The sequence below is a fragment of the Daucus carota genome, chromosome 1 (genome assembly GCF_001625215.2).
Source record: "Daucus carota subsp. sativus chromosome 1, DH1 v3.0, whole genome shotgun sequence".
In the NCBI taxonomy this organism is placed as follows: domain Eukaryota; kingdom Viridiplantae; phylum Streptophyta; class Magnoliopsida; order Apiales; family Apiaceae; genus Daucus; species Daucus carota.
In genome coordinates, this window is record NC_030381.2 from 39,447,181 (window position 1) to 39,461,706 (window position 14,526).

General features: G+C 32.6%; 2 protein-coding genes across 2 annotated transcripts; both read left to right on the forward strand.

Moving 5' to 3' along the window:
* The first annotated feature begins 2,205 nt into the window (after positions 1 to 2,205).
* On the forward strand, positions 2,206 to 5,607 carry LOC108214793 (galactinol synthase 1). Its single transcript, XM_017386994.2, has 4 exons — positions 2,206 to 2,610; positions 3,972 to 4,286; positions 4,933 to 5,067; positions 5,195 to 5,607. Exons 1-4 carry the CDS (start codon positions 2,299 to 2,301, stop codon positions 5,360 to 5,362), a joined length of 930 nt encoding a protein of 309 aa, XP_017242483.1. The 5' UTR covers positions 2,206 to 2,298; the 3' UTR covers positions 5,363 to 5,607.
* A 104-nt stretch (positions 5,608 to 5,711) lies between these two features.
* LOC108214781 (gibberellin 2-beta-dioxygenase 2) lies at positions 5,712 to 7,666 on the forward strand. Its single transcript, XM_017386982.2, has 3 exons — positions 5,712 to 6,501; positions 6,668 to 7,028; positions 7,139 to 7,666. The coding sequence occupies exons 1-3, from the start codon at positions 6,119 to 6,121 to the stop codon at positions 7,244 to 7,246; spliced, it is 852 nt and encodes a 283-aa protein (XP_017242471.1). The 5' UTR covers positions 5,712 to 6,118; the 3' UTR covers positions 7,247 to 7,666.
* The last annotated feature ends 6,860 nt before the right edge of the window (positions 7,667 to 14,526 follow it).

Sequence of the window (14,526 nt, forward strand, 5' to 3'; positions counted from 1 at the left end):
GCTCTAGTTTTCTCAGTGTATTTCATCTCATTTATATTCTTACTTATCTTTGTTTTCTACATATTCTATATAAAACAGTTTCTAATTATGGGTATATAAATATAAGATGTTGTAATTTGTATAAATATTCATTATAAACTATGTATTATTAACTACTAGATAAATTTTTTATCAAAAGAATAAAGAACTGGATAATCTTATTTTTTTTTAACCACACTAGACCCTAGACCGGCCGGTGATTAGGGATGGGCATTGGGCCCCTTCGGGTCGAGGATTGCTATATCCGTCCCCGATCCCCGAATCCAAACTCAATCCCCATCGGGAATTATTTTTCGATCCCCATCCTCGGCCCGATCGGGATTCGGGGATACCCGCGGTGATTCGGAGATTTTTAGTTTAAGCTAAAATTTCTATTTAAATACTTAAATTCATAATTACGATTAGTTTCTAATATGTCTAATTAATACCTAATCATTTTAATAAACAGATCTTCAATGATATAATTATGACCTTTTTAGTTTTAAGACTTATATTAATAGAAATAAATATTAAAATTTATTTTAATAAATTTAATTATATTAAAGAGGTATATAAACATGTTAATAAATGATTACAAACATGTGAAAATCCATGACTGAAGTTGACGTAAAGAGGTATATAAACATGTTAATAAATGATTATAATATATATGCATATATTTATATTATATAATATATAATATAATAATCGGGTCGGGGATCGGGTCGACAATCGGTGAAAATCAGGTCGGGGTTCGGGGATCGGGCCGGGGGAATGTGAAAAACCGTACCCGACCCGATCCCCGATTTTTTTTCAAAGTCATCCCCGTTCCCCGACCCGTACCCGAAGAAATCCCCGAATCCCCGCACCATTCGGTGCGGGGATCGGATCGGGATCGGGCGGGTCGGGATTAATGCCCATCCCTACCGGTGATCACCATCTTAGAAACAACTACGACTCAAAATATTGAACGTTATAATTCCAATTTTATGCTATATTATTGCAGCTCTTTCTCCGTTGTGCTATTAAATTCTTTATGTTCCATTTAGGGATGTCTTTCTTATTCCATTTGAATTCTATCTTCAGAAATTTCAAATTAGAAAAAGATAGACGAGTCACATCACCTATTTTCTGTTTCCTTAAGTTTTTACCATTCTTATTATACAATTAGTGATACTAGTTTTTACAATTCTTATACATCTGAGGACGGGAAGAGGATTAGGCACGATTTGGAATTATCAATCGAGATCCAACACAATTTAAATAAACGAGTGAGATGAAAACTATTTTTATAAAATAGAAAGTAATTACACAATTACACATAACTATAATATTTTGCAAAGTTTTACTATGTTTATGCTAGTTGACGCATGAAGCCGGATATATACATATTAGTTTGTTGATTGACGATTGTTTGACAACTTGACATTGTCTTGGGACATATATATGATGCCAGCACAGTGGTGAGCATCGCATGAGAGCCACTTCAAAACGACGGGCATCAATAACGGTTTCTAAGGTCACGCTGTGATGTAAATGGAGTGTCGAATTCGGTGCGACAAACGGATATAGTATAAAATAAAATACTTCTTCCGTTCATATATGTTAGTCGCTTTGACTTCTTACATGTATTTTGAGATGTAAAAAAATATATTTCTACGCATTATTTTTCAAAATTTTTTTCTTCAATAAAAATATAATTGTTAAACTTTTATTCCAAAAAAAAAATTTAAAAATTATACTTAAGTATGTTTTTTGGACGCCTTAAATTACGTGCACATAGTCAAAGCGACTAACAAAAAAGAACGGAGGGAGTACTCATTTATTTACAAATCTAATTATAAATAAATATTACTATCGAAAGAAGTTAACTCTTTTTATTTAATAAAACAATTTTTAAAAAGAAGACCAGACAAAAATTAAAATATTATTGTTTTTTAATTTATTCGGAAAATTTGACGCACAATAGGACACACTGAATTGGCCTAACTAATTGGATAATGTGCATGCACAAAATTAGACTCTGGCTAGACTTGAGAGTTGAGAAAGACCAATGCATGGTGAACGCGTATCGAGTTTTTATAAGACACGTGTCAAAATTACAGCGAACGTGGCAGCCTATCTCGATTATCGAAGTGTTATAAATGCTTTGTTAACTGCCCTTCATAATTAACTTTACCATAGCATCATACTCTCGTAAATATGTTTAAATTGTAGTAGAAGAAACTAGTCTCGAAGAGTTAAGCAACTCAAATTTAGCCGCAAGTTTAGTACGTAGTAATGGCAACAAAATATAGCTCAGTTAGGAATGAAAAGAAACGAAGAGCTTTTGTTACATTCTTGGCAGGTGCGGGTGATTATATAAAAGGTGTTATCGGATTGGCCAAGGGTATAAGAAAGGTCAAGTCGGGGTACCCGCTTGTGGTGGCGGTGCTACCAGATGTTCCGGCGGAGTACCGACGGTTGTTGGTGGAGCAAGGTTGCGTTGTCAAAGCAATCGACTGGGTTCAGCCTCCAGAAATTAATGAAAATCAATTGGAGTGGGCTCATGAGCATTTTGCTATCAACTACTCAAAGCTCCGTATTTTCCAGGCAATAATTTTATTTTTGTGAAACCCTTTTTTTTTTTTTTTATGTATATTCTAAGATAATATAATATCTTTGCTCAAAGAAAGATAATATAATGGGGCCGTTTGGGTGAGCTTAAAATAAGTGCTTATTGCTTAAAATAAATAAGTGGAGTAGAAGTTAGAAGCAAGATAGGACTTATAAGTGATTAAAGTGTTTGAAAAATAAGTGGAAGCCCTGAAACAAAAGTTAGCATTCCTAACTTTTTTTAAGTGCTTCTTGACTTCTTACACAAACGGTACGAAATAAGTGCTTCTAACTTATAAGTCGAGAAATCTGGCTTATAAGGGGGGCCAAACACCCACAATATCTTAGATAATATAATATCTTGTTAGGGTTCGGAGAGAAACGCAGTAGTTCTAGCAAGTGCGTTACAAATAATATAGAAAAAGAGGGTTACAGGATATTATTTTAGTTTATGAACTTCAACTACATCCTGTCTTTAATTAATTAGTCTGTCCGAGCAGCACATTATTTACGTTATTTTCTGACATGTATTTTGATACTTTTATATAAAAAATAGTTTCATAATATTCTTTTAAATTCCCCTCTAATAAAAGTTTGGTGTTTAAATTTTTATTCAAAAATAATTAAAAAAAGTTATGAAATTAAATTTGATAGGAGCCAGAAAATGCGTGCAAACAATGAACTTAGGCAACCTGCTAGGACGGAGGGAGTATATTTCGTTGAAAGGAAGAGAAAAGATGAGAAAATTGAAATGCTTTAAATTGATTGAAATTAAATTTTTATTGATAAAAATGATGAGAAGAAAAAAATACACTGAAATTGATGAAAATTAAATTTTTATTCACACAGGTGCTTTAAAAGTAAGGCAATAATATTTGGGATTTTCTATGGTGTGCCCAAGGGCACACAATAGTCCCCAACTCCAATAAAAATAGCTCATTTTGATTGGTGTGTGAATAATAAATGTGAATGACTCCCTGCATTCACATCAACTCCACTAATCAAAGTAGCCCATTGTATAGAATTTAGTGTTTATTGTGTGCCTTTGGGAACACATTAGAAAGATCGATAATATTTGTGTGTTTTAAGATATTGGACTTGCATGTTGGATAAGTTTGTTTACTCAGCATCATTGTATATATGATAACTCAGTTTAGGATGTTCTCCTGCTACAATATTTGTATGTTATAATTTAATTATATATTTATCTGTCTAAATAATTAATAATTAGGCTGCACTTTTGTCTTGGTATGAAAATTTGTTACCTCGAAGACCGATATTAATGTGACGAAAATTTGTGAGCATAATAAAAAATACACGTATGAGTTGCATGCATGAATAATTGTGTGTACATGCAGTTTGAGGAGTACAATAAGATGATATATCTTGACGGGGACGTGCAAATGTACGGCAACTGCGACGAACTATTTGACTTGCCCGACGGCTACATCTACGGGGTCATGGACTGTTTCTGTGAATGGTATCATTCCCCTCAGTTCAAAATTGGATACTGTCAGCAGTGCCCTGAGAGGGTCAAATGGCCGGCTGATATGGGGCCACCTCTACTCCGTTACTTCAACGCCGGCATGTTTGTTTTTAAGCCTAGTCGAGCCACGTTTGATCAACTCATGGAAGCTGTTGGAAACTCTCCTCCTACACCATTTGCGGAACAGGTATGTTTGATGTGTGATGTTTTATTTAAGTTTTTTAATTTACTTGACTTGCAAGAAAGGTTACGAAAATCGGGAATCGGTTTCATCCAACTGAGTTAACTTCTGAATGCTTGTACTCTGAGTACTCATTTCCATATCTGAACATGTACTTGTGCTTAGCTAGGCTAAATTTAATTCGAGTTGATCTTTGATTTCCGAGTATTTATATATTGGGAATCCACAAAAAGCTAACTTCTATATATAAGGAGGACTTAAATCAGGGGTTATATGAGTATTAAGTTATGTGTTCTGCAACCTATTTTGCTAAATTTGGAATATTTAGCGACAAGAAGTATAGTAGTAATCTAATTATTACTTGGTCGGTGCCCCCAAATTGTATACGTTTGGAAAGTTTGGAAAGGAGGGTTCCGTATGCATTTCAAGTCTCTATAAAGTCTTATAGTTCCATAAATTATTTTTAATTTTTTTGTTTTGAATAAAAATTTAAATATTAAATTTTATTAAGAAACAAAAATACTGTCACATGTCAAGCAATAGAAAAAACTGTATAAAAATGGGTTGACTGAGGGAGTACTCAGTATAAGTGTATTCTGTTGAACTTTAACACAAGATTTGTTACATGTATTTATTTGGGCGGCAAAAACAGGACTTGTTGAACAGGTTTTTCCAAGACGTCTACAAACCTATTTCTCCGAAGTATAATCTCATAGTACCAATGCTTTGGCATCATCCAGATAAAGTAGATATCAGCAGTGCCAAAGTAGTTCACTTCTGTGCTAATGTAAGTATTTAACTCTGTCATTTTTATTATATATGATGCCAGAGTTGTGAAGAAATTTTGAGCTAAAACGGCATAATCTAATATATCTGAATAACGTCTTAGCAATATTGTACATGCGTGTTTGCAGGGTTCGAAACCTTGGAGACACACCGGAGAGGAGGATAATATGAAAAGGGAAGACGTGAAGATGCTAGTGGAGGAGTGGTGGAACACCTACAACGACACTTCCTTGGATTTCAAGAAGCCAGTGAACTACTTCACTTCTGCTCGGGGACTGATCACCAGTCCTTCTTGAATGAAACGATGAGCCACAACCCTAATCCATCTGCAGCTTGATGCCCGTGATGATTCCCAAGTAACTGTGTATATGTATATATGTACATAAGAATAATGAGCCAGACATGTTGCTAAGAAGGTATCGTGTATATGTGTGCGCAATGAGTGAAGAAGGTTGTATATGTACAAAATGTAATAAAACTTTGCAACTTCTAAGCTCAGCCAATAAGACATCAATTTACCAAAAAAAGTGTTTTATGAGTACATTATGAGTTAGTTGGATGAGAAATAGGAAATGTTAGAATATAAATTGATTTCGGTAAGCCCTCCTCCGAGATTTTGATAGACTTTAACAAGAAAGTGCTCTAATTTTACTGATCCATGAACATTGGTCATTTAACAAGAAAGTGTTCTAATTTTACTGATCCTCTGATGAACATTAGAGCATTATATACTCTCTCCCAGGATATATTTAACTGTGAATGATTTAGGAATAATTAGTCAAATATGAGATCATTTTTTTCTAGCTATCATCATTATTTAGAGATATGATTTATCACTGCATTAGCTGGTTAATATCTTAAGTAAAACTTTGGCTTAAAATTTAAAGGTGATATATCCTTTGGTACCAACTAACCAATTGATGTTTTCATTGTCTATATAAAGCGAGGATCATCTATCACTTGCATTGCTAAACTTGCAAGAAGAACATGTTTAATGTAGCCAAGTACATAGTTGAGTATATTCCTAAATATTTTAGAATTTGAAATTTGCAATGGTTGCTGCTTCCCCAGCCCATCATTCCTCTGGAGAAGACCAGTCATTTATCAGTGTTCCAAGAATTGATATGTCTCTTGACAGGCATCTTGTTGCTAATAGAATTGTAAAAGCTTGTGAAGATTATGGCTTCTTTAGGCTTGTAAATCACGGGGTTCCTGATCATATCATTTCAAGCATGGAGGAGGAGGTTTATGATTTCTTCTCGAAGCCGGCTTGCAAGAAGCAAGAAGCAGGGCCACCATCTCCATTTGGATATGGATGCAAACTAATTGGCTTGAATGGTGATATGGGGGAGCTTGAATACATTCTTCTCGAAACCAACCCCATGGCTATCTCCCGAAGGTCCCTAGTGATGTCCACTGACCCGATTAAATTCAGGTAAATAGTTTTCAGATTTTTTGTTATACATGTAAATTGTGCTGAAGGCATTCAACAATATGAATCTGAGTTACGTACCATGTAAGGCTCATTCTGATAGTGACGACTGATATTTTTTGATTTATTATGAGCCTGATATTCGCATTCTTGTCATGGTATATTGCAGTGATGCTGTCACTGGGTACCTTCAAGCTATGAAGGACCTCTGTTGCAAAATTCTTGATCACATGGCTCAAGGCTTGCAGCTACCGGACAAATCTTTGAGTTGCCTCATAAAAGACAATGACAATGATTCATGTTTTCGAGTGAACCATTATCCTCCCTTTGATGGTAATGCTAATGGTAATACTAATAACTCCTTAAATTGTCCTCTTGTCGGATTTGGAGAGCATTGCGACCCTCAGATAATAACCATCCAAAGATCTAACAATGTGGGTGGCCTTCAAATATATTCCAAAGGCAATCACTGCATCTCTGTCCCTCCCCATCCTACCGAATTTTGTGTGTTTGTTGGTGATGCCTTGCAGGTAATCATACTCAATTATCTATCTACATTCTTGGATCCAATTTGTGATGCTTGATTGTAAAAGATGTGATGCATTAATTCACAGGTTCTGACCAATAAAAAATTTCTCAGTGTCAGACATCGAGTGCTGGCAAATTCGAGCAAGCAGTCCAGGATTTCAATGATGTACTTTGGAGCACCATCACTGGCAGCATCTCTGTCTTCACCCTTTCTGCCTAGACGTTATAAGAATTTCACTTGGGGAGAATACAAGAAGGTTGTGTATTACAGACGTTTAGGGGATCGACGTCTTGATCTTTTTGAATTATCAGAGAATGTATAATCTGCTTGGACAAGACTTAATCTTGACCTTGCTAGAAGCACCAAAGAAGAATGTAAATATGTGATCCAATATAATTTCTAGTCTTCTTTTCTTCCATGAGTTCTATAAATTGTGATCATCAGTTGTGAACCAGGACTGGATTGATGATAAAATAAAATCCTGGATCATGTGTAGACATGTTGTACTCTCTGTAATATCATGTGAAGACTTGTAAAATGCATGATACAAGTTGATGTATATCCATCTCTGATTCGCTCTGTACCAACTTATCTTCTTGTTAATTTTTTGTTTATATAATTAGTACAACCCCTCGTTTGTTTACAAATGAGTTGGGCATGAAGATCAATAAAAATATATAAAACAGGGAGAAAGAGAAAAAAGAGTAAAGTGTGAGAATAATTGGTACCTAACGTATAAAAGCGAGTATAGCGTGATTAGGTATGAAGATTAATGAAAATGTATAAAACAGGGAGAAAGAAGAAAAAAAAAGGGTAAAGTGACGGTAAGAATTGAATTAATGTATAAAGCAATTATAGTGTAGAAAATTAGTGGACAATAAAATTTTATGTTATAAAATTTTTGAAATATAAAGAATCAGAGTGGATATCCAAAACTGAAAGTGTAAAAAAATGATTGCAAACACAGCGTGGCTCATCTAACATGTCTTCTTTAGTTCACGTAAGCTAAGATATTTTTATGATGTTGAGGATCTTACCACTTCAGGGCCTCTGGTTCTTTTACTTTTGATAGTGAAGTAGGTTATCTATGATTGATATCCTGTCCCAACTTTATTGGGAATTTGTGTATCACACCAAAACAAAAGAAACTTAAATAGATGTTCCTGTTGCTGAGGGCCTTTCAGCAAGTCCAACACTATGCTAAGAGGTTCCCTAAAAATATTAAAAAATAATATGTCTTAGTGATTTAGCGCAAGATTTAGCACATGAGCTCCAATAGTACTCTCTATATCCATTCCCTATTATTATAATAATATTAAATTTAAACAACTACATAGTGGAGGAGAGAGAGAAATGATGTGGAGGAGAGAGGGAAATGAATATTTTAATGATAAAAATAGTTTAGGAGTGGCTAGCATATTCTAAAAATAGGGAAGGGGAGGCTTGTGCTAGTGATTTAGCACATCACTAGCAGAGTGTTGGAGATGCAATTTTATCCCATATTCCCTATTTTTGGATTTAAGACTTGATTTAGCACACCTATTGGACTTGCTCTTCCTTACTTCCTTAGCTTTAATAAAGCGGTTAATTAGTTTCTGTTATTTTGTTCGATTCAACATTTGGCAACACGTGTTTGAGAGCAACTTTACTCAGATTATCAGAATTTTTAGGCTGTTTCAGACACTTAATCGACAGAGATTATAGCACATATATATGAGCCCTGTGTCAGAGTAGTTTCAGGAAAATCAATAACAGTACTAACCTTATCTTATAACCTTTTCGAGTAAACCCAATGGAACAGTTCTACTGATTGTCTTGTTATCAGATTTGGAGGGCATTATGACCCACAACTCTTATCGATATGTTCGAGAGATGCTTTATAAAGGATTTATCGAAATGCTTTGCAGATCATTATGGGACACTATTATCAATTGTGCGCAGAGTAGGGATGGCAACGGGTTGGATCGGTTCGGATATTTGAGATATCCAAATCCAAATCCAAATTATTTTTAAAATCCAAATCCAAATCCAATCGGGTTTCACATATCAAATCCAAATCCAAATCCACGGGTTTCGGATCGGGTTCGGGTTTGTTCGGGTTTATCCAAAACCTCAATCCTGAAATTTATATAGTATTGTAAAAATATTATTTTTGATTTTTTCGCCCTTAAATTTCATTATATTTAAAACTAAACTACTTTAATAATAAAGTATTACACATTAATAAAATCTTGAACCGTATTTAATAATTTCTGAACACAAATTTCCATTATATGGAGTATGAAATTTTAAAATAACTCATTAGTTAAACAAAAAAAGTCACTATAACCCAAGAATATACACATTCACACTCTATCTATATATATATAAACAAAATTTAGAAGATTTAAAATTGAAAAAAAGTATATTAGTATACATAAACACATACATACATACATACATACATACATACATACATACATACATATATATTTGGATTTTTTTTCGGGTTTCGGGTTTGGATCGGGTTTGGATCGGATTCGGATTTCGGGTTCGGTTTCGATACGGAATACCTAGTATCCAAATCCAAATCCAAACTCATTCGGGTCTAAAAATCAAATCCAAATCCAAATCCAAATCCAAAATATCGGGTTCGGTAAGATCCATTCGGGTCGAAACGGTCGGGTATCCATTCGGATCGGTTTTTTCTGCCATCCCTAGCGCAGAGGCGGAGCCAAGTGTTTATAAAACTTTCCAAGTTGTGATTCTGAAATTTTGCTTTTTATGTACATGGTTTGTTGAGTAAAAAGACGAAGCATAACTTTTTCTAGATAAAAAGTGACAGAGTAATAAAGAAAAAAAAAAGATCCTATTTAAGACTTCTCCTTCTAGCGCTAAATATCGATTAAAAGAGGAAATATATTATTAATCGTATCAATATTATTCTGCATGAGAGGTTATTTCTAGTACCAACAAAAAGCATTCTTTTCTGTATCATCATTTCTATTATTTATAAACTTCCTATTAAAATAATTTATTTATATGTGCCAATTATGTTAGTGGTTTTGGACTGATTTGTTACTCTTCCGGGCTTTCTTTCTTTCTTTCTTGGGCCGCCTTCGTTAAATGGACCGTCATGGTCTGTTATGCTCTTCATGCAAATAAAGCAAGATTCTCCTCCCCTGTCCTCACTGTACTTTGCTGTTTACCGGTTCCCGTTCGCTCACCCACGAGTTCAATTCTCAATGTAAAATAACTGTAACTATTACCATTATTCAATAAAAAAAAACTTTAACTATTGCTATAATATAATATTATTTTTGATTGGTGTTAAAATAGAATTTGATTTGGGATGAAATAATGTCTTACAAGTAAATAATTCCAAATTTATCTAAATGGTCTACCAATTTTTATTTGAAATAATGAACTTAAATTTGTAACCATATAACTAATGTTTGAAGTCATTTTAAACTTACATTCAAATATGTAGCTCGCTTAGAGTTATATTTTCTTACATGACATGTCAAATATTGAATTTTAATTAACAAATTAAACACTATATTTACGCCCTTCAATTGAATTTAGGGTATACCAAATTTATTTTTAATGACATAATTTCACTTATTCTTTCAAATTCTTCAATTTATACCGGGATTTGTATGATTTGGATGTCCAAATCCAATTTTTTTTGATAGTTTATTTAGTTACATTAATTGTTAACGTTGATAACCATTTGCTGATTGGATATGCTAATATGTCAGTGTAAAATAACCTTTTTTTTGAAATCAAATTTAAAATAATCCATTATTTTTTTGTAAAAGGTTTTGGAAATCGTTAAAGGCCTCAATGTCAAATGGCCTAACAAGTAACAACAGATTATGCATGACTTATCCATGAGATGAATGGTTGTCATCAGGCCCGAAATATAAATATATATTGTAGCTTAACCCATGGGCTTATGTGTGGCCCAGATTATCAATATATTCTAAATCTCATCCCATGGGCCTTTGTATGTTAGCTGTTGTTCTTTAAATAAAGTCGATTACATCTTAAAACGAAAATTTCGTAAAAATATCCAATATTTTCAAACTTATTTTCAAAAAGATGATATATATGAGTTTGCAATGTTAGTTAAAAATAGTTGTTTCCAAATCGCAGGAGCTTGTATATATGATTGCATTGTATTTTAGAAAATAAAACAAAAAAATTGTGTAAACTGAGATGGAAACTTAAAATTACATTTTTCACTAATAAACAATATTATATATTTCTTAGACCAGAGAACTTAATATTAGTTTAAAATTTATTAAAAATCTCCCACTAATTCTTTTAGCGGATGATGCTCATCACATTTCATAAAAATTAATACTAAACTTTTATGATTAGAACTTAACTATTTATGAGTTGGTTGTATAATGCTTATATCATAATTTAAAATTATATACTCATGTAAAAAATTGAAATACGTGGATGCAACCATAACCATACATATGGACTTTATAAACACATGCATGACAGTATTGAGTATGGGATGTTCAGTGAAGAAACGACCGAAAATGTCAATTCATGGTGTTCAATACACGTGAAACAAGTGGGGTACGTTCCTCAAAATGGCTAATAAAATATTGAAGAATATTCAGAAAAATGCATAAATGAGGCATAATTTGTGTACATAATTCTCGCATAAATGACCCTACGCAATACCCAAATCTAAGGCCAATATTTAAATATACCCAGAGAATCTGTATTAGGTCTACTAAAAGATTTTATTTTTAATTTCCGAGATATATGGTTAGGAAGACAGCACTAAAGGGATTATACCGACTTGCGTATGGTTAGCCATATCAAAATGTGAAGTTTCGTACGCCATTCGCACTACCAAACAAGTGTATTTAAATAAATTAAAAATTAGTAGGCCTCCACGCTAGGACATCCGTGTCGACTACCTCAATTTTGCATATTTCTCATGTTTTTGTTGGGCAATTTCCTACAAAGCCTTTATTAGGGGTCGTTTGGTTCGAAGAGTGGTATCGGGTTGGAATGAGGAATCGGGTTAAGCTGGTATGGGTTTGAGGTATCATATTTGATATCATGTGTTTGGTTGAGTACTGGAATCAATATTTGCAATTTTTGTAAAAAATAAGTTATTAATTTATATTAATTGAAAAAATTAATAAAATTATTATTGTTATATATTTTTGCATCATTGATTTAATTTTGTATAAAACATTAATATTTGATTACTTAAATAGAGACAAAAAAATCAAAAATGAATGGATACCCATACCTCCATCTCATACCCACCTCCCCACCTAGGTATCAAAAACTCATACCTTGGGGGTTTAAGGTATGGGTTTGAGATTATATTTTTACCAACCAAACACCAGGTATGGGTTTGGAATGGACAAACCCCATACCTGATTCCACATACCCATGAACCAAACGACCCCTTAGTGGGTTTGTCTCGGTCAAAGACCGAATATTTGATTCAATTTTCTTTTGAGCTTATATAAATATATTAAATTAAAATCGTTGTCAGATTAATTAATGAAAAAATCAAGTCCTATTTGCATAGTATTGTACTTTTCTGGTTTACGTAATTATCAAATATATCTTGTCCTTAAATAGTAATCTCTGCCCAAAGGTTATTTATATTAATGTTCGTATATTTGACTGAGAAAATTCAACTTTAAGCAAATTTTATTTAAGCTATGTGTATTGTAAAAAATTTTAAATTATGTAGGACCAGATTTTTTATCCAGATTGAGGTCCTTTTCAACATAAATCAAATCAGCTTTTTGTTAGACTTATTAACGCGTAAGTACCATTTATATATTACTATATATGATCCACATTGCTCTCTTGCGTAACTATTTCTAACCACCCCTTCCGTTTGTTACTTTTTAATAAACCAGCCTTTTGAATATTTTATTTAAAATATATTTAATCATATATTATATTTCTTTATATATCAAAATATTATATAAATTTATAATAAATATATAAATGTATGATTATCTTATTTTTTAATAGAAGTGAACATATATTGTCATTAATTTATACTATATGTAAATTATACATTTTCAGAGTATTTTAATTTATTCAAATTGATTTGGAAATTAATTTATAGATATATGTCCGGCGTCAAAATTTTCAATCACTGTTAAAGTTATTTGACATGAATTCTTTTTGAAAGATTTAAAATTTTTCTTTTTACAGGTCAATCATATTAATTCTAAATTAGCAATAATTAGAATTTATGAGTGTGAGAGTGTCCCAGCGAAAACGGGGTCGTGCGTTGATCATTAAATAATCAAAAGGGGTAATGTTTAATTTATTTGCAATAGTTTATTAATTAAATTAAAAAATTCACAAAATGTCTGAAACTATAAAGAAAAGTATAATCTGAGCCTGTCACCTCTGTGTCAAACATAGTTTATTGAGGTGGATCAAAGGTCAATGGTGAATTAATTGTAATACACGCATTTGAGATTTTGTTCACCAGTCCTGGTTTCCATTTAAGGGATTCAAGTTAGTTTACCTGAATCAAGGTCACGTCAGGGATCTCCAACTTCTGTTGAGAATTGAGGTGCCTTGCCGACACAGATTTAACAGGATAATTTAAACTATGCAACCACAAGCATGGCAAATTACGCTAGAATGTTGTCAAGTTAATACTAGGGTGTATGTTGAATGAAGTTAAACTCCAGATTCAACTGATGTTGTTATTTGTTACATGGAACTAACAAAATATATACAGTTAATCTAGTTGATAGGATATATGTTTGACTAAAATTATTGCACTAACAAAAATTTGTAGAAGTAGGTTATAACTTATAGTATTCTCGTGGGTGTATATAAATTTCACATATAAAATAATAAAATTATTTAGAACTTATATTTTCATATATGAGCATAGAAAGAACATATTTACTGAAATCTAACGTAATGAGCCTTTAACCTGACAGCTTACGATGTCATGTCCCTGTATCTAAATAAATTAATAGTATATATTTTTGATATATATGTATCAAATCTCTGTAGTTTAATTTCAAGACTCATAGGTTCACACATGACACAACCACAAATTTCTTCATTTTAACCGACACAACCATAAAATATCGATTGCTGTATCTTGTGATATTAAAATATACTCACTGTGAAAGCCACCAGCTTCACCAAAACATAAAAGTGATTATATTATATTACGAGGGTGTTTGGGTCAAATTTTTAAGCCACGCTTCTGGAGTTATAAATTAGAAACCTTTATTCATATCGTTTGTATAAAAGGTTGAGAAGCACTTATAAAAAGTTAAGAATTCTATCTTTTGTTTCACGATTTCTATTTTTTTTCCAAACACTTTAATCAATTATAAATTTTAACTAACTTCTACTTCAAATTTTTTTAATTTAAATAATAAGCACTCAGTTTAAGCTTACTCAAACGGCCATTCTCACGGACAAGAGGAGTAGATTTGGTAAACTTAAAAGAGTGGTGACAATGAATGGATTAAACGTAT